At 44.6% G+C, this 27,800-nt stretch overlaps 1 protein-coding gene across 1 annotated transcript in view; it reads left to right on the top strand.

The window, feature by feature from the left end:
* unc5db (unc-5 netrin receptor Db) overlaps positions 1–27,800 on the top strand; it is a gene marked incomplete at its 3' end in the record, with an annotated part of 158,165 nt that overhangs the window by 111,514 nt on the left and 18,851 nt on the right. Inside the window, exons 5-11 of the mRNA XM_080004321.1 lie at positions 1,515–1,695; positions 2,524–2,691; positions 5,370–5,534; positions 7,214–7,246; positions 10,112–10,297; positions 14,225–14,587; positions 18,392–18,476. Of these exons, the coding sequence (XP_079860447.1) occupies positions 1,515–1,695; positions 2,524–2,691; positions 5,370–5,534; positions 7,214–7,246; positions 10,112–10,297; positions 14,225–14,587; positions 18,392–18,476 (1,181 nt within the window). The remainder of the gene's footprint in view (positions 1–1,514; positions 1,696–2,523; positions 2,692–5,369; positions 5,535–7,213; positions 7,247–10,111; positions 10,298–14,224; positions 14,588–18,391; positions 18,477–27,800) is intronic.

Here is a 27,800-nt window from a genome sequence, read left to right as displayed (position 1 = left end):
CACCCCTACCTTCTTATCTATCATATCCGCTAAACGCTTTGCTTCTGACAGAGCCCCCTCGCCTAAAGGGTATCTTTTAATTGTACAGCAGAATCTGGAAGCCTTTGAAGATTATCCTCCAAGTTTTCTTCAAGGCATGGGTGACTTGGGTAGCCATTATTGTACCTTTCACCATTTCTTTTTCTTTTTTTTTAATAAATAAATAAACAACTATTATCGGAATGACTGTTACTGGCACAATTGACGTGAAAAGCTGTGAAAAGAAAAAAAACGGATTTCTGTGTTGCATTGATCATTATGATTTTTTTTACCGTTGTCAATATACACCTGCCACCCTTCACCCCTCAAAGGTCTGAGCGGCACTTCTATTTATGCAGTGTTTGCGAGCCCGCCGGCGCTTCCGATTCGAATCCGGCCCGCGTGTTTGTTTATTATAAGGTGCATCTGTGCGTTTCCTATAAATCCATCAGCCCGGGCCATTTCACTGCACCGCAAATGTAATTTGCAAATGCAGCGATGCAGCTCCCTATAACAGGGCCAAAAGCACCAAAGCGTCACTGAGTTTGTAATTCATAATTAGTTTTCCTCTCGGTTTCTGGTAATTGGTTATAGTGCACCTCTTGACTGTCTAATGGCGCTGGGATTGGTGCTCGGGCTGCCTAGCTGGGGTTGAATGGCTGCTGGATGCGATGATGTACTGTACTGCGCAACAGTTTGGTGTTGTCCCAGGTTATGTTCTAGTTGCAGAATATATGAATCTTTTCGAACCGTACGTCTACTTTCACGAAAAGATTAATACCACAAACCTGGCCCATTTCTAATCGGGGGCGAGGGTGGGTGTAGCCCACCCAAACAAACGCTGTGTCCCCTTAATGGGCTGTAGAAATTGACGAATCAGCCTTGGGAAACAAAGTCACCGCTCAATTAAATTCTGGTTGTTCTGGTTGGTTGTTCAATTTGGGCTTTAATGAATTATAATTCTTATTCGTATGTGAAGAACAGGATTTCATTGACTTGTGTTGTTCTGCCATAAAATAACTTTCAACTTAGGTTAAAAACCCACAATTTGTGTTCGTCATGTTCTTTCAGTTGTTTTGGAGATTAGACTTACTAGAGATTAGGTGGTTTTAGGCCAAATGTAAAGAAAGTGAAGATAGAGAAAGGGCTTTTATAAGTAAAGCAATACTGTTCTGTTTGGTTTTGTGATTCATTTTGGGGAAATGTTTGTGTTGGTTTTATAAGGTGGTAAAAGGGCAATAGTCTGTTGCCTGATACCTTCAAGAAATTGCTCAACTTTAATTTGCTCCTCCAAACTCCAACAATAAGAGGCGAGAATGGGAGAATGTCTAATATTTGAAATCCTAAACATTGGACTTCTGTGCAATGGATCCATTATTTTTTACCACTACTGAATAATCTAACTTCGATGTATGATTTTGTTTGTCGGGCTTGTTGGCATACAAAATTCCCTTTCCAGGCCTTGATATTACTCCGTGTCCGTGTCTCTCACGTAGGTGGAATGGCTGAAAAACGAGGAGCTGGTGAGCTCCTTGACTGATGAAAACATCGACACCCGAGCTGACCACAACCTCATCATCAATGAGGCTCGCCTATCCGACTCGGGCAATTATACCTGCCTGGCCAGCAACATCGTGGCCAAGAGACGGAGCGCCACGGCCACAGTGATCGTCTTTGGTATGGACGCCATGCTCGCCTCTCACAATAAACACACCAGAACCAGATGTTTACCTCCCGTGTCCGGTCAATTTGTTTGGTTGTTTAGTTGACTGTGCAAGGCCTTGAATGATTGCGGTGCCCATTCTTTCCGCTTCTGTGAAGAGAAAAATGTTCCTCCTCAATCCAATGAATGTATTATTCAAAGAGTCAATTTACCGCCTCTCATTTAGAATCAATGTGCACATTATGAAAGAAAATAAGCCACTGTGTCTTAATCTCATTTAAAAGGAGTGTTACTTATTAAATATTTATCCACCAGAGGCCTCGCAGCAACGCCGGTTCACAAGCTTTGATAGCATTCCAAAGCATTTAGCCCGCCTCCAATCGCTGTAGTGTAGTCAGGGAAAGATCATTGCGTCTAACCATTTAGAATAATCAGAGCACTCAAATTGGTCAAAGTCTCAGGGCAACCTTTATAAGGCTTCCAACTTGTCCGCCGCATCATTCAACCCGGCCTTTTAGAAACGGCGCCCACCGTTCTGTTTTGTGGTGGTCTGCGGTTATGTGGTTCCTCAAGTTTTCTCGCCTTCATCTTAATCCGAGCAGTGGGAGCATTGAACTGGAAATTAGGGAGGAGGGGTCTGTATGTCTGGCACGGAGTGAGTGTGCCGCTCTAAGTCTGGCCCAGCTGCTGTGCTTTGTCATCTTGCCTAGACTCCCAGCATGCATAATGATTCTTCATTCCAGCTCCTGTAAGAATATTTACCCCCCAAAAATCACCCTGTTTACAGCCCTAACTCCTATGGCCTCTCTCCACTAGTCTACTTTGTCTCCTCCCTTCTGCAGTGAACGGAGGATGGTCGCTGTGGACCGAGTGGTCCTCCTGTAACGTGCCATGCGGCCGAGGCGTCCAGAAGCGATCGCGCACCTGCACCAACCCTGCGCCCCTGAATGGAGGGGCCTTCTGCGAGGGCATGTCCGTTCAGAAGATAACCTGCAATGCCGTCTGCCCAAGTCAGTGCCGCACAATACTTGCGGTATTTTACGGTGTAGCAGAGGGTGCATATAGTTTCTCTGTAAGATGTACTGTATTTCAAAGATGCAAGCACGTCATTTGCTATCCCTGGGACCTCAGAGTGGCCATTGGTAAAGATAAGGAAAAGAAGATAAATAGACTGAAAAAGTGTTAAAGCTTCAGAAAGTCAGGTCAAAGAATATTTAGAAACAACTGCATAATGCTATTAGTAGATAATAATTAAATGCCTTAACTCAGCCAAGCCCACATCCGACATGAATAATTGAAGTTTATGTATATGATGTATTACTATAGGTGCAGCTTCTACTAGAAATGTGTCATTACTGGGTACAGGAGGTGTTCAGTGTTCAGCAGCATTTACAACATTTTGAAGGTTTATCCTGGATTTATCCCTTTATTCCATGTATTGGACATACCAAGGATACTGTTAATCTTCCACTACGGCAGTAATGTTTTCTAAGAATGAAAGTACGAGTACTCTTGTACGATTAGTCATCCTTCAACTCGCTGTAACTTTCACCTGTGTGGTGTGTTGTGCCATGTTAGGGTTAAAACAAATTCAGAATTTGAAAGATTACAAGTCATAGCCACCGTGTTATAAGCCGTTCATTCATGGCAGTCCAGTGAACACCAAAAACCAATGTGTGGCATCCAACCTGTCTGCAGTTATTCGGATGCATAGTTGCAGTTTGCGGACAAAATAACAAAGATAAGGGAGACCTCCGATCTTATTTCAGGACAGATCTTTTTGCTCCGGCAGCGAGCATGGATAGCTGGATGACAGTAATAGAAGAAGGGATGGGGTAAGCAGCAGTGTTCTAGAGGAGAATCGGTCAAGAGAGAAGGGGGAGGGACCTTCTGCCAGAGAGCAATGGCAGCTCTTCATCTGGGCAGAGAGAAAAGATGTCAAGCTACTGTCAGAGGTTAGGGAAGAGTCGATGAGTTCTATTTGGTGAAATAGGGGTTTGAAGGTATCTACAAAGTAAAACCACTCTGATATCAGCCACCCCCATCTCTCCCCAAAATAGGTGAGAACTTTTATTTGCCAGGAGGAGAGAAATTGGGGTGATGGAGGAATGGTTTCTAGGGGGGGCGGAGGTAGAGAAAAAGGTCTGGATCCTTTTTTATAGAATTCTTTTGAGAGTAAAGGGTGATTTAGCTGTAGAGATGGATGCAGATGAATGATGGCAGAAAAGTGTGTGAAAGCTTTCGTGGTCATCTTGTTCTTGCTCTTAGCTGCCCGAAGCCTTTTAATTAAAATTAAGTATTCAACACCAAGGTACAGACGATAATAACGGAGGCGAGCTTGTTTCAAGGAACGTAGGCGGACAGAGGAGGAGATGAGGCCAAATGTGGAGGTGTGCCAAATCCAAGAAAGAGATAGAAAGACTGAAGCAGGCAGCGAGATAAAGTATGTGAGGTCAAAAGGGGAATAATAATGGAGAGGGGGAAAAAACAGCTGGCATAGCCTTTATGTGACTGGATCAGCTGAGCAGTTACAGTGGTTCGCAATGGAAGAAAAATGGAGGAAGAAAGCGACAAAGGGTGGCAAAAGGAAATATAAATGTACCAATATGTTAAACGAAACAGACAACAAGCAGGAGCAAAGAGGGCTACAGCTGCTGTTGTATTTCAAACAAGGAAACAGGCCTGTAGGACACGTTTTTTCATCAATTTTTCATGCAGAGCGTTAACAGAGTCGATGGCCCACGTGAGCCAACCCGACAAGAGGAAAACGAACTGCAGCGAATGAGAATGTCCCAGAAAAAAGTGCGGGATAGTGGGAGAAGAACAAGAGACAACTGCGATTCTCAGACTAAATCGATGACTCCGCAGATATACTCCCTTGACTTAATGTGATGAGCCAGTGTAGGATAAGGCTACAGCTGCGCAGGCCCAACTCCAAGCCAATATGGCCGCTAACGAGTACAATCATGAACGCGTCATCTGCCCACAAAGCCAGCAAAGTCTGTTAGTCGGTTAAACAGTTCTGAAGGAACCAGCACCAGTTATCAAACAAGGCTGGAGTCTTTCACACTTGTTTCCAGGAAATATTCATCCAGTAAGAACACAGTAAGAACTGTGATTGTCATGGTATGGCCCTAAAGTGGAAAAAAGTATGTAGTTGTCAGTATGTAGTAGACCTAAAATGCAAATGACCTAAAATGAACGCTAACAGCTTTGATGTGTTTCAGATACGGTCAGCGTTACTCTAAGCTACCAAGATTGAGTTCAGTTTTGCGGGGATGAGCAAGTCATTGGGGTGAATCCCAAATGAGAGAAGCAAGTCACAGGGGGAACTATCTGCAGGAACAAATTTGCGAAACTCCCCGAGAAGTTGCCCTGGTCAACTCAAAAGTCCTTGCCATCATTCTCCAACCCACCCCACCCAACAACATACAAATTCATGAATTTGCATTTAAATGAGCTGAAAGCAACGTGAAGTGTAGCCAGGATCCTGCTGAATGCCACAAAGGGAAATTACCTTCTGTCTTCCCGCTCAAAAGGCGGCGAATGGCCTCCATATATTAGTTCCATCAAGAAACCTGGCTATTATCATATTGGGTTCAGGGCTGTCTGTTGAGTCCAGTTGAGTAATGTGTGTGTTACGCTCACCCCTTTTTCTACACCTGTGTGTGAAATGTGCCCCCCACAGTCGACGGGGGCTGGAGCGAGTGGGCGGATTGGACAGTGTGCAGCAGCCAGTGCGAGAGGCAGCACAGGAGGGAGTGCGACTCCCCAGCGCCCAGGCACAGGGGCCGGCTATGTGAGGGGGCCGGCGAGGCCGCGGAGAACTGCACCGACGGACTGTGTACCCAAAGTAAGGCCCCTTCCTTCCCACCCAACCAAACCTCTCCGCTCGACTTTATGGGTGTGATGATTATCATTATCATTCATTATCACTCCACCCCTCCCTCCCCCCCTTTCACTTTTTTGCACTTTCTGTTAGCAAAGTCTGTGCAAGGTTTAATCGTCACGTGGCAAATTTATTTATCTGCACGTTTGAAGACTCAGGAATCTATTGGTCGGACAACATGTGTATCGCCCCCTCTAGGTCGATAGGGGCATGGCGGTACATGAGAATCCCAGTCTCAAAACTACTTATAAACAACCCAATAAATTAACCCAAACTCGGCGCGTGTTACATTCCACCCCTCCCCCCTTTTCAGCTAAACCTCCAGATTTTTTTTTTATTGATTTTTAATTGCAAAAGATTGAAAATCCATTATTTTCCAGTATACATTTATTTTAAAATAATTGATTTTATTTCCAAATAAAAGTACTTATTTAAGACATTCATAAGTCTATTTACAAGTTCATGAATAGATTTGAGACTATTAACTCCATACAATGCTATCTACACGTAGTACATGTAGTATGTAGAGTACTATGTAGTATGTATTCATGTTAAATACTAACCTTAACTACATTTTTAGTATCGGATTATTTATCTTTGAACGAAATGATTCCACTGCCTATGTCATGTTCTCGCAAAAGTCTATTTCAAAATAGAGTGCTTTGCGTTTTTGAATGGTTGATTGTTGCCGAATCCAAATAATTACAAAGTTGGTATTCCAGAATGTATTCCAGGATTTCTCAAAAGGAGATAACCAGGATTTTCCCTAGTGGTTGGGCACTCTTCTGCTGCAGAAGTGGAAAATACAAAACACTTGCGTCACCGTTCTTAAGCAGGTTTTCCCTTTATTGAGTTTAACTAAGATTCACTACATTTGCTTTTACGTGATTCCATTGCGAGGAAAATTTCTCCAATTTTATCTGATTTTAAATAACCGTTACGGGGTAAATATGAAAAATCAGTCTGTCCACAAAGTCTTGAAATTACTTTGAATTGAGAAGGGCCAATCAAAACATTTCTTTGTTTATGTCTATATGCTATTTACAGTTCAGTTTCCAGAGCAATTGCCACTATTGTGTCCACAAAAAAATGTATGATGCAGATATTAACTGTGCCGAATTTTGGGATCATCTTTGTCTTGTTAAAGAAGAAGAATTTGTCGAAAGTGTAAAAGATAAACAGGTGTTTTTCTTGAGTCATTTAACTGAAAATTTGTATTAAATCCAATAATTATGTTTATCTATGTTTATCTTCGTCAATTGAAAAAGACTGTCCCTCCCCCGATATGCAGGGTGAGAGAAGTGATGACATGAGTAGTTTTTTTTTTTTTGTGAAGTAGTTGCCTACTCTTGCTCAATCATTTCCCTCATGACTGCTTCTACTTGCCCTTCAGTGGATAAACTCTGCAGGAGCTGTACTCTCAGTAACCCTAAGTGAGGATTTCCTCGAGACTCGCTGCCTCTGATCAGCGATGATGTGAGGACAATGCCTGAAAGGTGTCATTATCTGGCATGGCGTCAACGCTGGAGCCTCAGTCTCTGCTGGGCATTTCATGAGACCAGACTTCAATTCTTGGCACTTTAATCACCTCTTCCTATTTTCATTATTACTTTTATTTTCATTCTATCTCTCTATCTTTGCAGATCGCAAGCTGCTGCATGATGTAAGACCTCAAAGTGAGTGTCTTCTTCTCCGGATCTTCTTTCATCTGCTACCCCACTTCCTGCTCGCTAAACCGAGCGTCCCCCCCCCCCATGCCTCCCCCCAACCCCCTCCTCCCCGAAAATTCTCAGTGGCACTACTTACTATCGAGGTGCGACTTTTAAAGTCGACCAAAGAGGGAAGGAGGAAATTAGACATAGTGCGAAGCGTGCGCTGGTTGCATCGATGTTGTGTTCCCCGTCAGATGGTAGGAAGCCCCGAAATCCCCCGCCACTGCCCTTTATCTTAACTCGAAACTGAGAGACTAACTGTCACACGGATGCGCCACTATCCTGCGCTCGCTACAACCGAGCCAAAACATCACAGCTGAAGGTTTTACTGTCGTGCCATTTATTTTTATTTTTTTCTTTGTCTCGCTCTCAGTGTGGAGACATTTCGGCTGTGAGAAGTCAACATGTGCTACGTGGTGGGGGATGATTAATGGCTCGTAATGATCGCAAACGAGCTCATTTGACCAATTTGCGCCGCTGTCCAGGCATTCCCCTGGCGGCTTTCAATCACATGCTGGTCGTATTGTAGGTCCTGTTCCCCCTAAAGTCAATGTCAGACGCTAGCTAGCAGCCCTCATTAACGTGCCACATTTGTATAAGGTGAAGCCATTGCCTCCTTTGTTATTTACAGAATAGCCGTAATGTTTTGGGTGCTTCTGACTTAACTGGTCGCTGGTGGCGGAACACATCGGCAGGGTCACTCTGAATGAACCCCCCCTATGCGCACATTCGCTGCAATCTCTGGTGGCAACCAGCGGTGCCATGTTCAGACATCCATCGCGGCTAGCATGTACAAAGGCCGTCAAATCAATCAGTCAATCTGAATATTAGCCACCAGCCTGCGATGTGTAACAGCTTAGAATCAGGAAACCCCACGTGTTCATTTGTCCCGTCCCATGCTGGGTAATATGGCGTAGGGAAATAAGACAGCTGGGCCGCTTCAACTTGCCTCATTCCACCACTCTTATTTAAATCTCTCTTTCCCTTTCATGCCACATCCCAAGTTATGGGTTTTGGAGCTCCCACTTTACTTTCTGTTCATCCTTGAATGTCTTTACGATTGCATGATTGTCTCCATTGCTTCTCTCCCTCTCCATATTCCATCATTGTTTTTGTGTCTGTTTATCAAAATCGATATATCGTTCATATATATGTGTGTGTATATATATATATATATATATATATATATATCAGCCACAACATAAAAAACACCTCTAATTAAGACTTATATTGTGTATTGCTCCCCCTCGTGCTGGCACAACAGCTCTGACCCTTTGAGGCATAGACTCCATAAGACCTCTGAAGGTGTCCTGTGGTATCTGGCACTAAGGCGTTAGCAGCAGATCCTTGAAGTCCTGTATGTTGCGAGGTGGGTCCCCCCTAGATTGGGATTGTTGTTCCAGCACATCCCACAGATGCTCGATCGGATCGGACCCTAACCCCGGCCATCCACATGATGTAACGGAAATCGTGATTCATCAGACAAGGCCACCTTCTTCCATTGCTCCATGGTCCGGTTCTAACGCTGCACTGTGTGTTCTGACACCTTTCTAGCATAGCCAACATTACCTTTTTCAGCAATTTGTGCTACAGTATTTCTTCTGTGGGATCGGACCAGACGGGCTAGACTTTGCTCCCCACGTGCATCAATGAGCCCATGGGCACACATGGCCCTGTCCCCAGTTCACAGATCGTCCTTGGACCACTTTTGGTAGGTGCTAACCACTGTATGCCAGAAAACCCCACAAGACCTGTCGTTGTGGAGATGCTTTGGTCCAGTCATCTCGCCATCACAATTTGGCCCTTCTCAAAGTCACTCAGATCCTTACGCTTGCCCATTTTTCCTGCTTCAAACACATCAACTTCAAGAACTGACTGTTCACTGGCTGCCTAATATATCTGTAGAGGTGCTTCTGGCGCAGGGCCAGGGAATGAGGAAGAGGAGGCAGGCGAAACAGCGGCAGTTGGTGTGTTTTTATTCACAGTCTTTTAAACAAAATGTGGCTCATGGGCCAAAACGATAAATTAAAGGCTCGCAGGCCAGTCAGAAAATAGTTAGATCTGCTCTTACCCGCGCTCCCACCATGATGGGTCCGGCAGCTTGGATAGTGGGCTTGTCTCACCCGGTCATACCATGTCCCGCAAGCACGGCGATCCTCACTGCGGGGACAACAAACCATATATTACTTCCTGGTTTTGGGATCGGACGAATCAGCGGAGTCCCTCCATTGATTCGCCCGATCAGCAGCAGCTGAGCGGCACCTAGATGGGAGCCTGCACCGTCTGTCTGCAGCGGCGGCTTGACCACGCTCCCTTGGCCCGCCACAATATCCCACCCCTTGACAGGTGCCATTGGAACGAGATGAGCAATTTTATTTACTTCACCTATCAGCAGTTTTCATGTTGTGGCTGATTGCCACATTTTCTTCTACATGATGTGGATGGTCAGGGTTAGGGTCCGAGGATTTAGGACTTAAAGGATCTGCTGCTTACATCTTGGTGCCAGATACCACAGGACACCTTCAGCAGACAGCTCTTCTGGAGTCCATGCTCCAGTGGGTCAGAGCTGTTTTGGCAGCAGGAGGTGGAGCTGCAAAATATTAGTGGTTATTAGTAGTGGTTTTAATGTTGTGGCTGATCGGTGTATATACTATATATATATATATATATAGGTATTGTATGTCTATAGCATAATCAGTTGTTCTTAGTTCTGTATCGTTCTGTATTATATTCTGTCTATATTCTTCACTCCTTTGTGTTGAAAGTTGGTTATCGCTGTCTAAGACGACACTCAACACCCCCCACCCACCCCCCTCCTGTGCCTCTCAGGTATGGAGAGCTCTAACGAGGTGGCGCTGTACTCGGGCCTGGGCGCCGGAATCGTGGCTGTGGCCGTCCTGGTGGCGGCTGTCATGCTGTACAGGAAGAGCCACAGTGACTACGGCGTGGACGTCATTGACTCCTCTGCACTCACAGGGGGTTTCCAGTCTTTCAACTTTAAGACCGCCAGACAAGGTGAGAACAAGAAACTGTGAGGCTTTGATGATGAGAGAGAGCGATGCTCAAAGCTAAATGGTGGCCCATTGTCAAGGACACCACCTCAGTGCCCCACTCAACAGGGGGGGGCACTTGGGTGGGGTGGGGGAGCTCCTCCTCCATGGTGATTTATCGCATCTGTTTGCATTGAGAAGCGAGGTGCATACCCTCCCTATCTGTATAGGATTTATGCCTCTATGATCAGCAAACCAGGCCTGTCCTTCTATTTTGACAGGCCCGCTGTCTGTTATTGTGAAGCCTGAGATAATCAACCTGATGGACCACTTGCTATGCCCCCCCCAATCACACCCAACCCCCACCCCAGCGGACCACACATTTTACTGTCAGGGCAACCAATCTCCCCTCCATCAGATTGCCCCAGCCCAAAGCCACTGATGGATAAATGTGAGGCACATGGAACAGTGAACATCAATTCCTTTTTTTTTTTTTTTTTTGTGGCGCACAGCAATACTTGTGTTGCTAGCTGGTGCGCGGGACTGGGCAGCCCTGCTGCAGGCATCCATATTGCTGTCACTGACACTTCTGGGTTAGAGCAAGTGATAGCCATCGCAGCAATGGGCTATCCATCCCGGGCCATGCTCTCACACACCCCCAACCTGCACCCATAAACAGCCTCACTGCCAGACACCCACTCCCACAAGGTACAGAGACTCACAGGCACAGGAGAGGAAAGGGTCGTGGTGCTGGGGGAGGGTGCAGGCCAGCATTACATCCAGCAGAGGCCATCAATCCTATTTAAAATAGGCCAGTGTCTCCCCCCTGCTGCGCCCTTGGGCCAGCCACAATCACTCCTTCCCATTTTCCTCTCGATCAGCTGGGTCTGAAGTTCCTGGAAATAGACCATGTGGCCTCTCCTCTTATTCAAGCTCCAGTTTGTTGTACAGGCATCGGTAAGAGCGTTTTACATTGACCTACTTCTGTGTCAACGTATTGTAAACGTGTGTTTTCCAAACAAATAGTGGGAAAAGGAGGTTCTCTTTGATGGGGTATTTAATTAAATTGAGAATGAGGAGCTTCCCATGCTTAATTACCTGAGATATAAAAAGCCTCTCTGGTTAAGACACTGGTGAAAGCTTTCAACTGGCTGCGTGGTACAGGAGCAGATAGTGAATGAGTCTTTGGACCTGACCCTGTCTCTCCACATTACCTCTGCCTCTGAGTGATTTTTAATCAGAGGTCCAATTCCAAACCTATCCCTCAAGGTATTCAACCTGAGGTCTATTTCATTAACTTTCTCTCATCCCACCACTGCCATTCTAGCCATTCCATTTTCGCCACGCCATTCTTAAAGATGCACACTCAAGCAATAATCAGATTATTCCCCGCCCATCTCGGAGGGAGAGGCAGAGGGGAAAATTCTGCAGTGATCGGGTGTCAGCTCGGAGGGACAGCATCCATTGGATGCACTTTCTGCCAAAATCACCCCAAGGTTGAATTTCCCCTGTAGTTTCTGCTGCCATTTGCGAATTGATTCTAAATAGAAATTAGTGTACTGAAAGCATCTTTTTGTAGTAGCTTTTGCAACCAATTATGTAAAAAAAAGAGTTTCGCATTCTATACCTGCTACACCAAAGATTTGTATCCTAAATTCCAATTAAAAGATGATATTGTTCTGAAACAATTTCACCCAGAGCCTGCCTCACAGTTTGTGCCCCTGATAATTAATGATTTCCCTAAAAATAAAGCAAAATTAGCTTCCCAACCCTTGCCAGGCAACAGCTGGGCAGCAAGACTCTGTGACTTCGCAAGGGGCCTCCGAGGGCGCCCTGCGCTCTAGTGTGCTAGATCGATGCGGCGCATCTCACCATTACTTCTGGCAGCGCCATGAGATCAACTGGCTACAGATAAATACAGCACACCCCCCACCACCACCACACAGAACCCCTTAACAAACTGTTGGATCCGTACTGGCAACTCATTAACTGACCAGTCGTCGCGAAGGTTGCCGGGGTTACAAGTTAAGGTAATGTAATCGGCCATGCACCGATTACATTACTTGCCCACCGCTCCCACCATCGTTATGGGTGTCACGATTCTTCTTCTTCTTCTTCTTTCGGCTGCTCCCGTTAGGGGTCGCCACGATTCCGATTCGAAATTGAAAATCAATCGAAATGTCACAGAATTTGACAACTAAGATGAAACAATTCACAATCAAAAATATGTCCAATGTTTAAATAATATCTTAAAATATATAAAGTATTCAATCAATACTCAATTGTTAAATTAAAGCTTAAAGCTTGCATGATACCTTCTTAATTTTAACATGGTAGTGGATGAAAAGTATGATTTGATTCGCCCCCAGCAACTTAATTCCAAATTTCATGAAAATCTGTTCAGAATTTAAAGAGTTAGAGTAGATTTTGTAGAGGAGTCTGCATCTCTCAATACACATTGTATTGACGCCAATATGCCGGACTTGCAGACACATAGTGGTGACATTGGCTGTATCCACAGCTCAGTCACGACATGTCGTAAAGTAGCAGAAACATAGCACGACATACCATAAACCAATCATTGCTCTTCAGAGTAAAACACAGCATCTCTCTTGTCTATATTATTTTCTATAAAAACTGTATTTAACTATGATGGTTAAATTTTGCAATTAATCCACGGTTCACATGCGTGCCAAACCCTGAGGGGCAATCCGTACGAATCACGGAACCTCACCAGGTTTTAATAAAAATATCGATATTTGGTGCCAGTGTATCGATAATGTATCGCAAGAGGAAGTATCACGATATATTCTAGTATCAATATTTTGTCCCACCCCTATTATTAACTGGTTGGAAAAATTCCTCACCCTCAGCCCAAACAGACCCTCCCTCCCTCGCTTCCTTCCTTCCTCCCTGCCTTCCTGTCCTTGAGGAAGATGACTTTGTAAACAGAAGAGCTGACTCCAGCAGATGGATTATGGAGATCAAGCTGCGTGTGCCCGGTAATAAAATCCAACACTCTGGCTATGGCTCTCCAGTTTACGTTGCATTCTGCTTACCTCTTGTTCACCGGTCACTTGCCCACATATTGACAAAACTCCACCAGAGCGGGAGGTTAACTTTACTGCATTTAATTGATATGTGATCCAACCCTAGGTTGGGGACAACAACTGTGGCTCTACTGGGGGTGTCATGATACTGACTCGAAATCGAAAATTGATCGAAATGAGCGTTCGATTTTGAACTTCGAAATCAGAAGCATGTTCGCGGTTCTCCCCATATTTTTGTGGGTAATATTGTCTGACATGGTCGCCATATTGGGGCACTGGGGGGTGCGGGCCCCTCTGCGGAGTCGACAGCAGAGGCTCGCTAGGCTCCGAACCGACTTCATGAAATTCGGTTCAGAGTTGGGCGAGCTCTGGTCGGCTCCGCGGAGATGTCGGCTGCACTGCATCCCTCAACACACACTGCATCCCTCAACACACACTGCACCTGCCCACCAGCGGATCTGGACCTCGCCAATATGGCGGACGTGCAGACGCATAAGGTGAGAGTTGACGACCAAGCCGATTGCATTTTATATGGAAGACAATTAAGACACAGATAGTAATGTGCCTTTTACTACCAGCGTTCCCCTCTGGCAAAAATAGCATCCCCTTTCCTGCGCTTATTTTGGTGAGTTTCTTAAAAGTAGTGCAATAAGTAACTTATTGTTTATTTTTCTAAAGTCTAGTTTTGATAAAGCTCTTTACTGTTTAGATGTGTTGTATAAATATTCTCATATTTTTGTTATTTTATAATTGCTATTGTTCCTTGAGAAACAAGTGTTTTTCAAGACTCACAAATATGTTTAAATCGATAATCGAATCGCATCGTGACCTTAAAATCGAATCGTGGTTTTGGAGAATCGTGACACCCCGAGGCCTTACTGTATGTATCTCTGTCTCCATAGGCAACCCGCTGCTTCTCAACTCCTCCATGCAGCCAGATTTGACAGTGGGAAGAACATACAGCACCCCACTTTGCTTCCAGGACGCCATAGATAAGGAGCTCTTCGACCCACTGCCGGACATTAAGGTCAAGGTTCAGAGCTCCTTTATGGTTTCGCTTGGTGTGGCCGAGCGAGCGGAGTTCCACGCCAAGGCCCCCCCTGACTCCTTCTCGCGGGGCTTAGGCCGAGAATGCTGCAGCACTACCGAGAGGCGCAAGAAGACTTTACCGGCCTCCAACGGGCCCCTAATCTTCGCCAAAGAGCAGCTGAGAACCACAGGTGTGTTCAGGCACGCTGGAGGAAGGCTGGTAGTGCCAAACACAGGTGAGTTCGCAGCAAGCACAGGAAAACACATTAACACAGTCATTGGAACCTTGCATAACTTTTTGTGTTTGAATTTTCCAAAGTTTGTCTGATATGTACACGTCTGACCAATCTGGACGACGTTTGTGGACTACATCACACAGCGTTCAAGATGGCAGAGCCATCTCATAATTGTCATGTCTTACAGTGCTGCATTTCATGGCAAAAAGGATTAAAACTATAAAGCTTATACATTTAAAGACGTGTGGTGAAGGATAGCAGATGAAAGTGGCTGTCGTTCAGTTTCACCTCATGTCACAAACAGTGAAGCTCTCCACATTCTCGCTCCTTCTCAAGAATCGGATGAATCCAAATATTACATTTTTTCCTCTATATCAGTTACATTGACAGTTGACATTTTATTGACATTTTATTGGTAATGCACATATTTTTAAGGATATACCCATAACATTTATGCAAAAAATCTCATTATGGTTGGTGTTAATACTGTATTAAAACCAACCATGGGCACCTCAACTTTTCCTACAAATTATTCTAATTTTTGTGTTGTTTATTTGCTTTCATTTTGGTATGTAAAGGCTTTCAGGACCAAGAATGCGCACATGAAATGCGCTCCCAATATCTGTGAATGTAGCATCTTTTGCTAAGCAATTATTCACTCTAGGAATATTAATTACTCACTCAGCGAATAGTGCTGCCTTCTAGCCACAGATGAATGGTGGAATTTGTGCGTCATGGAGCCAGTTTGGGATTGAAAAGTAAAGCTAAATTCTGTGATGCTGAAATAGGAATATTGAAGTAATGAAGGAACCAAACTCCAAAACATTTCAGATGGAAGAAAAGCAACTCCAAATGAGAGAAATACCTGGAAACTATTGTTAATAAACTAAATGCATTTAAAGGGTTAACCTTAACCCTAGCCTTCTCCTGAAGGTATAAAACAAGAGACTAACAAAACAAGAACAGATACAGATAAGGTTGCTGACAATGAAATCAATAAGAATGACACACGAGGACCCACAAACGGAAAGCAGGAGCTGACTGATCAGTTGTCACTACCGTTAAGAGAACGTCGGAAAAACCTTCCTTCAGCTAATTTCCACATGTTCTTCAGGGCGGAAGAGATTTCCATACAACAACACATAACATTTCCACACGTTCACTGAATTTAACATTAAGTCTCTTGCCAAAATGTTTTTTTACCACTATATGCTTCCATTCAATCCCCGGTCTTGGTAATCCTTGTAGATTGTGGGCAGCGTTGCTAGGATCCAGTCAGTGGCCGTTGCCAAGGCAGGTACGTGTTTGTTATTCCTCCGCATCCTTGACCGACTCTCCGAGGCAAAGCGAGGGGGGTCAAGCCACACCAACACAACCGGAGCGGTTTGAGTTGGCGTCGGCTGCTGCGATCGTCATGCGGGTCAACAGTCTGTGTGAACCACCTGCACTCAGATCCCTCTCATGCAGGCCCTTGTGTAGTGGGGAGCCCTTATATCGCATGGAGAGGTGCACCGAAATCAGCCTCCTCTGGTCTTATTTTTCTCGACCAAGGGCGTGAGTGGAAGTGTCACTTCTGTGGAGTGGTGCACTCGCACATTCTGCTGCCGCTGCTGGACCACTGCTTGTTAGCTCTGATTGGTCGATGGCCGCACCTAGCCTAGGGGACCCTTCAAAAATCCACAATTTAAGAACCGGTCCAGACTTGAGCCTTAAATAAGTTATTTTAAGAAGAATGGATTTTGATTCAACTTTTATTTTTATTATTTTACTTGCTACTAGCTGAGAAATCACCGTGCCAACACCAGATAGGATGGCAGATGTTTATTTAATGAAAGCTAACTGGTTGAAATGGGCATTTTGGAGACAGCAGAGGTATTACAAAACATTCCCTTTCCAAAGACCTGCCAAAAAACATGTTTATCTGTCATCTCCCATTCCTATCCTTCAAAACATTTTTTTCTGTTTTGTCCTTTTGTGAAGCAGAGCTTTTATTTGCTCTCTGCTCTTCAGTGTGAATGCTGGTGTCGCAGCGCATGAATGTTGTCAGTTATCGGTGCTGGAGAAGAATAAAACTCCCATTTGATTCTTCTAAGATGTTGCAGAAGCGAAAACTTTTAAGAAAATTGTTTGTGGAAAGAATAAATAGCCAGATTGTTTCAATTATTCCCCGGCACAAGAGCCTCATTGTCAACAGGTCGCACAACGTCTCTACACCTTTACCCTATTAATGAATGCAAGAATTGGGGAATATGGTAAGGGGGCTCTCCCGCCCCCTTCCTCAAGGTAAGCCAGCCAAATAACGGCGTGCGTTTCATTTCACAATGGTAAGAGCCAAGATAGGTGAAATACAACACCAGATGTTTGATCCTCAGTTTGACATCCTAAACTTCAGACTTCTGCTGAGCCTACTGAAAGACAGAGTAACAATAATGATTTATCCGCATTCTTCATAGTATGTCCAATACCATCAATACTATCAATCGTATGGTGTTTTTACCCATGATGAGGATGATGATGATTATTATTATTGCCATTAATAAGATGTCCGCATTAATAATTATAAATGTATAAATGCATATTTTTACTATTATTATTTATAATAATAATAATAATAATAATAATAATAATAATAATAATAAATATTGATGTGGTTTCAAGGCCTTATCCATCTCTAATATACTGTATATATGTATATGTATGTTTATATATATATATATATATATATGTATGTATGTATGTATGTGTGTGTGTGTGTGTGTGTGTGTGTGTGTGTGTGTGTGTGTGTGTGTGTGTGTGTGTGTGTGTGTGTGTGTGTGTGTGTGTGTGTGTGTACACACACACACACACACACATACACCAATCAGCCACAACATTAAAACCACTACCAATAACCACTAATATTGTGTAGCTCCTCCCAGGCCACCAAAACTGGACTCCACAAGAACTCCTACGGTGTCCTTTGGTATTTGGCACCAAGATGTTAGCAGCAGATGCTTAAAGTCCTGTAAGTTGTGGGGTGGGGCCTCCAAGGATCGAGCTTGTTGTTCCAGCACATCCAGCACAGATGGTCGATCAGATCGGACCCTAACCCCGGCAATCCACATGATGTAGAAGAAAACGCCTTCTTCTATTGCTCCATGGTCCAATTCTAACACTCACGTGCCCATTGTAGGCGCTTTCGGCGGTGGACAGGGGTCAGCATGAGCACTCTGGCCGCTCTGTGGCTACACAACCCTGTATGTTCTGACACCTTTCTATCATAGCAGCATTAACTTTTTCAGAAACCTGTGCTACAGTTGCTCTTCTATGGGATTAGACCAGACAGGCAAGACTTCACTCCCCAAGTGCATCAATGAGCCTTGAGCGCCCATGACCCTGTCACTGGCTCATTGGTTGTCCTTCCTTGGACCACTTTTGGTAGGTACTAACTACTTCATACCGGGAACACCCCACAAGACCTGTCGTTTTGGAGATGCTCTGACACAGTCGTCTAGCCATCACAATTTGGACCTTCTCAAAGTCGCTCAGATCCTTACGCTTGCCCATTTTTCCTGCTTCCAACACATCAACTTCAAGAACTGACTGTTCACTTGCTGCCTAATATATCCCACCTCTTGACAGGTGCCATTGGAACAAGATGAATAATGTTATTCACTTCACCTGTCAGTGGTTTTAATGTTTTAGCTGATCAGTGTTTATGGGAGTGTACATATCGTGTTGTGATTATTGGGGACGGAGGGGATGGGGAAGGACAAATACAGACTGCTGATCGTGATATATATTTACATGTCTGGGTTTGTCTAGGGGTCAGCTTGCTGGTGCCCCATGGTGCAGTGGCGGAAGACATGTCCTGGGAGATGTACATGGTCATCAATCAGGGAGAAGCAAGGTGAGAACAGAGGGTTTAACCAAATCCAATGTCTGTGTGTCTGGGTGTCTGTCTGTCTGTCTGTCTGTCTGTCTGTCTGTATATTCTTAGACTATATCTCTGTTGTCCTTTTTCATGTGGTTGGGCTCACTCATCCTCAATGCAGTTGGCTTTAGAGCTGCAATATTAAGCATCAAAATCCCAATAGTCTCTTGATTGTCTTGTAAGCACTGCTGAGACAGATTATGGTGTTACAGGCTAAATACACTGTTATTGATGTCTTAATTACCCGGGAGTTACGTTTAAGCAGATTGATATCAAAGGAATAATATTCCTTTGATATCAATCTGCTTAAACGTAACTCCCGTGTTATGGGTTTAGTCTGTTAATGTTCTTTGGGTTCACAAGCCTGTGGCCACATTAAGCCCGCATTTCCAACGGACCGTTTCCTCCCACGTTTGCTTGTTGAGATGACCTCACGGTGTAAAACTTTCAGTGTTGTTGAAATACATTAAACGTGGGCAAACATTGTAGCCTGGGACGCCATCTGGGAGTTACTCGTTCCCTCCCCCGTCCAAACCATTCAATTCTAATGTAACCCAGTATCGGGCCAAGGATTGATGATGAACCTGCATCATCGTATCGTCATCAAACTGAGATATCAAATTTGTCATCTAGAGAGAATGAGATTAATTAGTTTTAGCCTAATCTCAGACTTGATACAAATTGTATCAAATTATATATAAAGATATTGTACAATATTCTCTCCAAATTCATACTCTATATTATATTCTCATAGTTATATTCTTCCGTATTACAGAGCCCTTTGTCAGGCTTTTCCAACAGTTAAACCGATTGATTGGCTGATTGATTCGTCAACCCATGAATCAATTGATTTGGTGATGGAATTCTAATCCCAAGCACTAACAACACCCATTATCCCCACCAGTGCCCATTTGTCCATGTTCACGCGAAGACGTTAAAGCTTCACTTATAAGCTTATCACCCATTCGAAAAACATAGCAACCTTTTTTTCTAATTATTTTCACACAAATCGATTATTTCAGCCAATGAGGACTGCCCCATGTGTGCGTCCACAGTACATTCTGTTCTTTCCTCTTCTATTGTCTATGTTCTCTCTCTCTCTCTCTCTCTCTCTCTCTATATATATATATATATATATATATATATATACGTATATACAGTATATATGTATATATATATACTGTATGTACAGCAAGGTTTCAGTTATTTGTTAAACCACGCAGCAGTTTATTAAAGGCTCGATAAGGTGTGTACTACTTTTTTTGGTCAGGGAGTCCTCAGCTAGAGTTTTGGCCACCAACAGGTGCCTTGCCTAAAAAAGGTTTGGGAACCCCTGGTCTAAGCCATGAACCAGAGTGCACCGAGGGTTCTTCCACTCACTCCATAATCTCGCCAGCTGTCTCCAAGCAGCGGCAAAGTCAGACCTCCAATCTCCTTTTCTATCCTACGTCGCTGCCCGAGAGTCAATATGTAGTTATGCACTCCAGATGTCATCGACAACGGCGGGCGTCCGACTCCTGGTGAGCGCCGCATCCCGGGGAGCCTGTTTAAGGAGTGATGAAAGTGGCGATGGATGGATCCTTATCCGCTGATGGACAATCTAGGGAGTAGGTGGTATTGGGGGGAGGGGGTTGGTGTTTGGAGGCACAAATGTCTCCGTAGGGCCCTTTTATCTCCCCACTCTAAGTTGTCTCACATTGGATATTCTGATCACAGATAACTAGGTACTGTAAATGGCCTTACGGTGGACAGAGCCCGTCTCTTTCTCTCTCTCTCTCTCTCTCTCTCTGTCTCTGTCTCTGTCTCTCTGTCTCTGTCTCTGTCTCTCTCTCTCTCTGTCTCTGTCTCTCTGCCTCTCTCTCTCTCTCTCTGTCTCTCTCTCTCTGTCTCTGTCTCTCTCTCTCTCTGTCTCTGTCTCTCTCTCTGTCTGTCTCTCTCTCTTTGTCTCTGTCTCTCTCTCTCTGTCTCTGTCTCTCTCTCTGTCTCTGTCTCTCTCTCTCTCACTCTCTCTATCCAAGAGGGGCAGGCAGGAGGTCTATCAGAGGGAAGGGGGGAGGTCTTCCCATGACATGTGTTTCCAGCCATGGCATAATTTGCACCATTCAACCTCCAACAATGTCAAAGAAGTAGGAGATATATTACTCAGGGAAAACTGTTTGTTTGGGGTACTCCTGGTGACACATTGCACACTGCGCTTTTTGCTCAGCTGCTGTTTTTTTGGCGAAAAATGCCAGCCAAAGGAATTTATTCTTCCTCGCCCGCCCACTAGCTAGATGAGGATTTTGCAGTTGACGCGAGTGACAGCTGTTCTGTTTGTTATTTATTTGAATAATAGCTCAGGATTGTATTTTTTATTTTTTTTCCTACTAATACAAAAGGTCTTAGCATTATGCAGATTGAGTTTACTTTGAACCACTGTGTGCATAATGTGTATTTACAATTAAGGTTTGTCTACTCGCCGCCGCTGCTGTATTTGTGGGCCGCAAATCCTCTTTCTGCCTTGCAATATTTCGTGCATGTAGAAACCGTGATTTCCTCCTCCTCTTTAAAGCCTGCTGCCCGGCCGCAGGCCTAGGGTTCACATGTGCTTTGCACATCTCCCGTTATAGATTCTCACCTGCCAGCGTGAGGTGGAACGGTTCCCCCTGCTGCTTTATCTGCCATACATACCTTTGAAATGCTTCAAAATATTTCGGGTCCCAGACTGACAGTCCTAAGTTTTGGCCACAGCAGTGCTTTTCAAGTGTTTCTTTTTTTGTTGTTGTTTTATGCTTCTTTTTTTTTTCACTCTGTGTGAGCGAAAATGTGTACTGTAGCCTCTCCCGTTTCTCCCCGTGGTCTGTTGTGCTTGTCGTCTCACAACCTGTCAATCAGTGTCTATACAGGCAGGCCAGGGGACCAGCGAAGAATTGTCTCCTATTCTTCCGCCGACTCTCCAAACGCTCTCCATCCAGCCCCCTCTCCATGCCCAAATAGAATCCCATTAGACGAAAGCCTCTTTTTGAGATGTGCGTTCTCGCAAGTTTTCTCTCTGAGGCTCATCGAAAATCTTCTGAGACATATTTGCCTATGCTCCCAAGGTTCTGGCAAAAGGCTTTTGTGCTCGCCGGATAAATCTTTTAACCCACCGAGAGAGGCAGAGAGAGAGGCTCTAGTGGCGGCAGCGTCCTAGTAGCAATGAGCTTCAAAGGAGCCAACCACTGTTTCAGTACGTTCACTTTAGTGAAGAGGCGCAGACAAACATTTCAGACATAATGGCTCCATTTGTTCGTGTCTAGACACTTCCAAGCGACATATCCTCGTTTTTCTCTTTCAAAAGAAAAGCTAGTGGCGCTATTACAGTACAACACAACAACGTCCTCGCAACTCACAACCTGAAGTGACTCTGCAGACTTTTCAGATGGGCTGTTGCACGTAGCACCTGTCTCACCTTGTGGCCTTGTGGCCGGTACCCACTGCTGGCCTGGCCAGTCTGTTCTTTCTAGATGGCAGCGTTGTGGGAGCTTCTGGTTTCATCCCCAAGGCTCTCACACACCGTAGCGCTCGTAGCAGAATGCCCACGTCCCGGGGCCAATATTGGTTTCAGTCTGGAGGACACGTTTCATCGTCCCTAGGAGAGGTGTCTGTCCGCCTTTCCGTCTATCTCGATCCTAAGTTTTTCAAATAAACTTTTCCTTGTTAGATAATGTAGAAAAAAGAAAGAAACAAAGAATTGGCTTAATATACATCTTTAGACATGATGTAGACATGCAGACACGCTATTATAAAAGTCACAAATTACATAATGTTTGTGCAATAACTCTTATGCTTGGATCTTAAGTCTTTCAAATACATTTTTCCCTGTCAGATAATATAGAAAAAAGAAACAAACAAAAAAAAAAGAAGGAAAGAAAAAAGGAAGAATTAGATTACACATGAAACTCAGCTACTTATGCAATTCACTTTAAAAGTGGTAATTTGTGCAATTACTTTGTTTATGGTTATTGTTTATTTTCATTATGTTCGTGCTCCTCTATGTATATGCTCTTTCCATTTTTGGTGGTGGTGTCTTTCCTGCCACGAACGCAAAGATCGGGGACAAAAAAGTGAAATCAGCCGTGGTGAATTTGATAAAGCTGCGGAGCTAGTTTTCAGTAAATTCTTGATATGGAAGGAGATATTCAGATAAACTAATCGCACCCTCAAAAACAAACCAATTGATTGGAAGAAAGCATACATTGGAGAACCTAAATACCTAATGATAAAGTAACCTAAATATAATAAATAAATATACCTAAATATAAAGCAACCATATCTGTTTTTTTTTTTTGGTGTCTATACTTACCAGTGACAGTAATGCAGTATAAATTAATAAAAATGGAACTTCTATCCTAACTAGGTCCACCTTACAAAAAAATGACATAATTTTGGACATATTTACATATTCTTTCCAAACAGGATCACCGAGCAATAAATCAGTATGGGAGTACGTCTCATAGTTATTAGAAATTAGACATTATAAATCATGTTGGTTCATACAATTTGAAATATTGTATGAAAAAAGTTGATCGATGACTTGTTTACGGTGGTGACTGCTTCAGTGTGAAGGGTGTGTTTCTTTTTTGTTGTTGCTTGTTTACGAGCTGATATTCTAACTAATGGAGCTGTCTCGGCCTGCTTCATTATTTAACAGTCTATGATTATAGAGGTTTCTTTTCATGAGCCTCGATGGGGAGGAGAGGTCTCACTCAAATGGAGAGAGAGAGATGAGGAGAAAGACATAAAACCACACAATTCTACCATTTACATTACCATGTGCAGCGCGGCGAGACAGCAATGGGTCTCTTGCAAAGTGTGAACTAAAGAGAGGACCGGATCGAATTGCGGTTCTGTCTGCCAGATATTTCTGCCGACGAATGAAGCGTCACCTTCGGGTGTCGGCCTGATTAATGTATCAATGCGCCACGGAGGGCGCCGACACTGGCTTTTTAAAAAATGGACAGAAGCACAGCGGGACAAACAGGTGGGAGACTACAAGCAAATAAAGGTGAAGCTAATGGAGCGTGTTAATGCACGCATTTATTAAAGACCCCCCCAGCCCAATCTGCCACTATGGTGCTGGAGTGAGTTATCACTCACTTTAAATAATGCTCCTCATCCGGGTAGGGAACCAGTTGCCAAACACAGAACCTTTCATCGTGATGACAGGTGGAATAGAGGAGAGGAGGGCAGCTTCACCTTAAAGGAAGCCCCGAGAAACTCTCATCCCGGGAGTTGCCAGGCTATAGCTACTTAAGGCTTCCCTGCCTTTCACTTCACATTAAATGTGTGATCAGGGCTTGTCTGTGTTGGCTCAGGGATGGAGACCCTCCCTTCGGCGGGCTGTTTTAAGAGCCAGAGGCCGGTGTTGACATAGCGGGGAGAAATTGACTGACTGTGAGCCAGTCACTCTCATCTGAATAGCGAGAGAGGTTAAGGTGAGTCGCAGGGATGAGAGCATACCTGCAGAGGCTCGCGATCACAGCAAATCATTCCTTTAAACTTGGACTTCCAGAAAATAACTGTCAGGACTCAGGTGGCTATAGTGTTTGATCTTTTAAGAGAGGTTATTCCAGATCCAAAATTGCAGCTTTCACTTACTGTTCAAGTGAGTAGCAAAGCTACTCCAGAGCTAAGTCTGTTGAGGTTGACCCAGGCATTCCGTGGTAGGTCACACCGAGGTGGATTGGTTGAAGGGGAGTTGATGAACTTCCTCAACGTGGAGGTTGACTCGGACCATTGCTTGTTCCAGCAGTCAAGGATCCATCCAGGGTATGGAGGGCCCGTGGTAAGGAGTCTCCTAGCTTCGGTGGAGAAGTGTCTGTGTTTGAGTCTCTGGTGGCCATATTCAGCAGGCGGGGGGATCAGGCTTGTTGGCTCATCTGCACTCTTGCAGGCCAGCTTCAAGGTCAGGAAGTTACGACGGAGCTCTGGAGGTGGAATGCCAGACAGTATGGGGAGAAACTCGACAGGGGTTGATGGCAGGGCACCACTAATTAGCCTCATGGCGGTGTTAAGCACAACATCAACACAGGCTGTATGGCTGCTGTGACTCCATGCAGGGGCGGCATACTCAGCCGTGGAGTATTCGAGGGTAAGGGTAGAGGTGCGCAGGGTGGTGAAGTTTGCACCCCATCCAGTGCCAGCCAGTTTCTTCAGGAGGTTTACACGGGCAGCGGTCTTGGCAGCAACTTGTTGGATGTGTGGCTTGAAGGTGAGGCTACGGTCAAGTGTGACACCGAGATATTTAGGGTTGGGGTCATGCCTGACGATAGTGCCGTCGAGTGTGATGTTCAGCATGGTATTCGCACATCGATTGGCAAGATGGAACACTGAGCAAACTGTCTTGGGCAGGCTTAGCTTGAGATGCCATTTGTGGAAGTACCTGCTCAGTAGCGAGAGATCTTTCTCAAGGGCATTCTCAACCACACTAAAGGCTTTGTCACCAAATCCAATGGCTGAGTCGTCGGTATAGGTGTATAGCGAGCACTCTCCAACAGGCATGTCAGCGGTGTAGATGTTAAAAAGTGTAGGGGCAAGAACAGAGCCTTGGGGGAGCCCGTTCCTCAGTCTTCTTCTCTTGCTGCGTTGACCGTTTGAGGTCTCCAGTACAAAGGTACGGTCCTGTATAAGCAGCATGATGAACTTCACAAGCTTAACATCAGGCAAAGTCTACAGGAGCTTGAGGTAGAGGCCTCTGTGCCAAACTGTGTCATATGCTGCAGTGAGGTCGATGGAGACTGTTCCAAACTTTTCTTTCCTCTGGAAGGCGCTTTCGATGTCATGAAATAGCCGAGTCACTTGATCTGTTGTTGATCGACCTTTACAGAAACCAGCTTGAGTGTGGGGAAGACTCTCTTCAATGATGTTGTTTATTCTTGATAGAATGACCCTCTCAAGTAGTTTGTAAAGATGTGACAGGAGGGCTATTGGGCGGTAGTTCTTTGGTTCATCTGGTGTTTTATTTGGCTTGGGTATGGCCAGCACCTTAGCCTGCTTCCATTTGGATGGTATGGTCAGGTTTTCTAGGCAGTTGGAGAGGAAAAGCTGGACCCAGGTCAGTGACTCATGGCTCATGTTCTTCAGGAACTTTCCAGGAGCCTTATTTACCTTGAGGGATTTCAGAGCTGCAACGATTTCTTCTGACGAAATGGGCTGGGAAAGGGGGCTGGATTGAGGAACTGTCCTGGTGAGTTTCCTGATGTCTGCGACTACTTCTCTGGTGAAGGCTTTTGCCTCAGATGAGCGGTCTTTCCATCTGCCGTTATCAGCGATTACAGAGGCTATCGCTTTGCTGCTATGGGGCATGGTCTAGCTGGGCAACTTCGCCTAGTTAGTCGGTTGATCGTATTCCAGGCCCTACGACTAGAATGTGTGAAGTTGATGTTGTTTACTTCCTCCTCCCATCCAACCCTTCTCTTCTGCCCGAGAAGGTCCAGCAGTTGGTCACCAGGGAGAAAGCGTTGGTCAGTGTCGGTGGCATTCAGGTACTCCTTGTAAAGTTTCTCACAGTCTTTATCCCAGCAAGGTTCATGTGGGTCCCTGCGGCCTCTTGGGATGGAGAGCTTGGCAGCCTTGTTGAGCAGGATGCAGAAGGCGTTATAAGCTCCATTCACATTGGATGATGGGTCAGGTAGGCTTGCTGTTAATTTCCTGGTGAGTTCTGAAAACTTTTGCCAGTTAGCCTTCCTGAAATTCCATCTTCTTCTGTTGAGGCTAGAGATGGCTAGCTTGATGTCACTGGAGATGATGATGGGCGAGTGACCAGATCTAGGGAACTTCTGTAGAACCATTCTGTTGCAGCGTCTGCTGATGTTGTTGGAGACAAAGGACAGATCAGGGCATGTCCAGGTGCCATGTCTGCCAGAGTAAAAGGTTCTGGGGTCCTTGTTGTCGAAGAGCAGATGAAGGTTGTACATTCTGCCCAGTCGCTAGCAACGGAGCCATTTCTGTCAGTGTTTGAGTACCCCCATTTGATGTTTCTACAGTTAAAATCACCGCGGACAAAAGAGTTCACAGGGATGGTGGGGAGGAAGGATATATCCAACTCAGCAGGTGGTGGTTTGTAGATGTTGCAAAAGGTGGTGCCCAGAGCTTCCATGGTGCACCATTCAATGGCAGAGTTAGCTGGAGATTGCTGGAGGGCTCTTGCATTTATTCCCTGTTTGGTGTAGCAGGCAATGCCGTGTTTGTTGTGACCTATGAAGCTGATGAGGTTGAAACCATCGATGAGTAGCTTGTCTTCAGTGACACAGTGGGTCTCTTGTAGCAGCAGTATGTTTGCCTGATGTTGGTTGGCAATGTGCTGGATGAGATCACGCTTCGACCGTGTCAGGCCCTCTGCGTTCAGTTGCAGTAGATACACTTCGGTGTTAGCCATGAGGCTCGTCTTGACAGACGCGTAGTGGGTACTGTGCTGTTGAGGACGGAGGGCTGCTGATGTAGAATCTGTGTAATACTAGTATGACTGGTTTTGTTGGATTCTTCGGTATCTTCAGATCGGGGTCGTCAGGGTCGTCGGAATCCGTAGCAGGGCCACCACGTGCAGATACCAGTCTTGACACCAACAGATAAACAGGTTATGAAGAAAGACTGTCCCCAACAAGAACCCTGATACTCCTATGGAAATCCAGGGGCTCTGAGTTTTTGCAGGTTACATTTCAGAAATAAAACTTTCCGAAACCTTGAATCATGTAAAAACGTAAGTTTTGTAACTAACATAAACAATTAAATCCTGAGACTTTTTCTCTAACAATTTCATGCTGAAATTCTGCTTTAAGCAACTTATATTATTCATTATTCACCAATATATGACACATATTCAGGTGAACCCAGGGGAAAATTCAATCAGCGGAGTCTGCATGAGTGAATAAAAATGATGGATTACTGTGAAACAGGAAATACTGTGTTATCAGTTCACAAAATTTTCTGGACTTTAATTGATATAAGAAGAAACTTCGCTTTCATTGAATCAATTAAGACATGTCAGTAATGGATACCCAGGCTTGTGATACTAGGCAACTGGGCAGAGGCAGCATTGAAATTCACATTTTGCTGAGGTGACAACAAGAACATCAGTTGAGATGTTTAAATGGACAGACACATTAAGATCAAAGAAGCATTGCAACGGAATATGTAGGGTAAGCAGAAAGCATAAAAGCAATATGAATGGATAAGGCCTATTAATTATCTTCCTTATTTCACTTTCCACCATGAGATTCATTAAATCCTCAGCAACCATGTTTCTTCCACTTTTTAATGCGTGATGACAAGTCAGCGTTG

This window comes from Zeus faber (genome assembly GCF_960531495.2).
Source record: "Zeus faber genome assembly, chromosome: 7".
Taxonomy (NCBI): Eukaryota; Metazoa; Chordata; class Actinopteri; order Zeiformes; family Zeidae; genus Zeus; species Zeus faber.
This window is presented reverse-complemented; position numbering and strand designations above follow the sequence as displayed.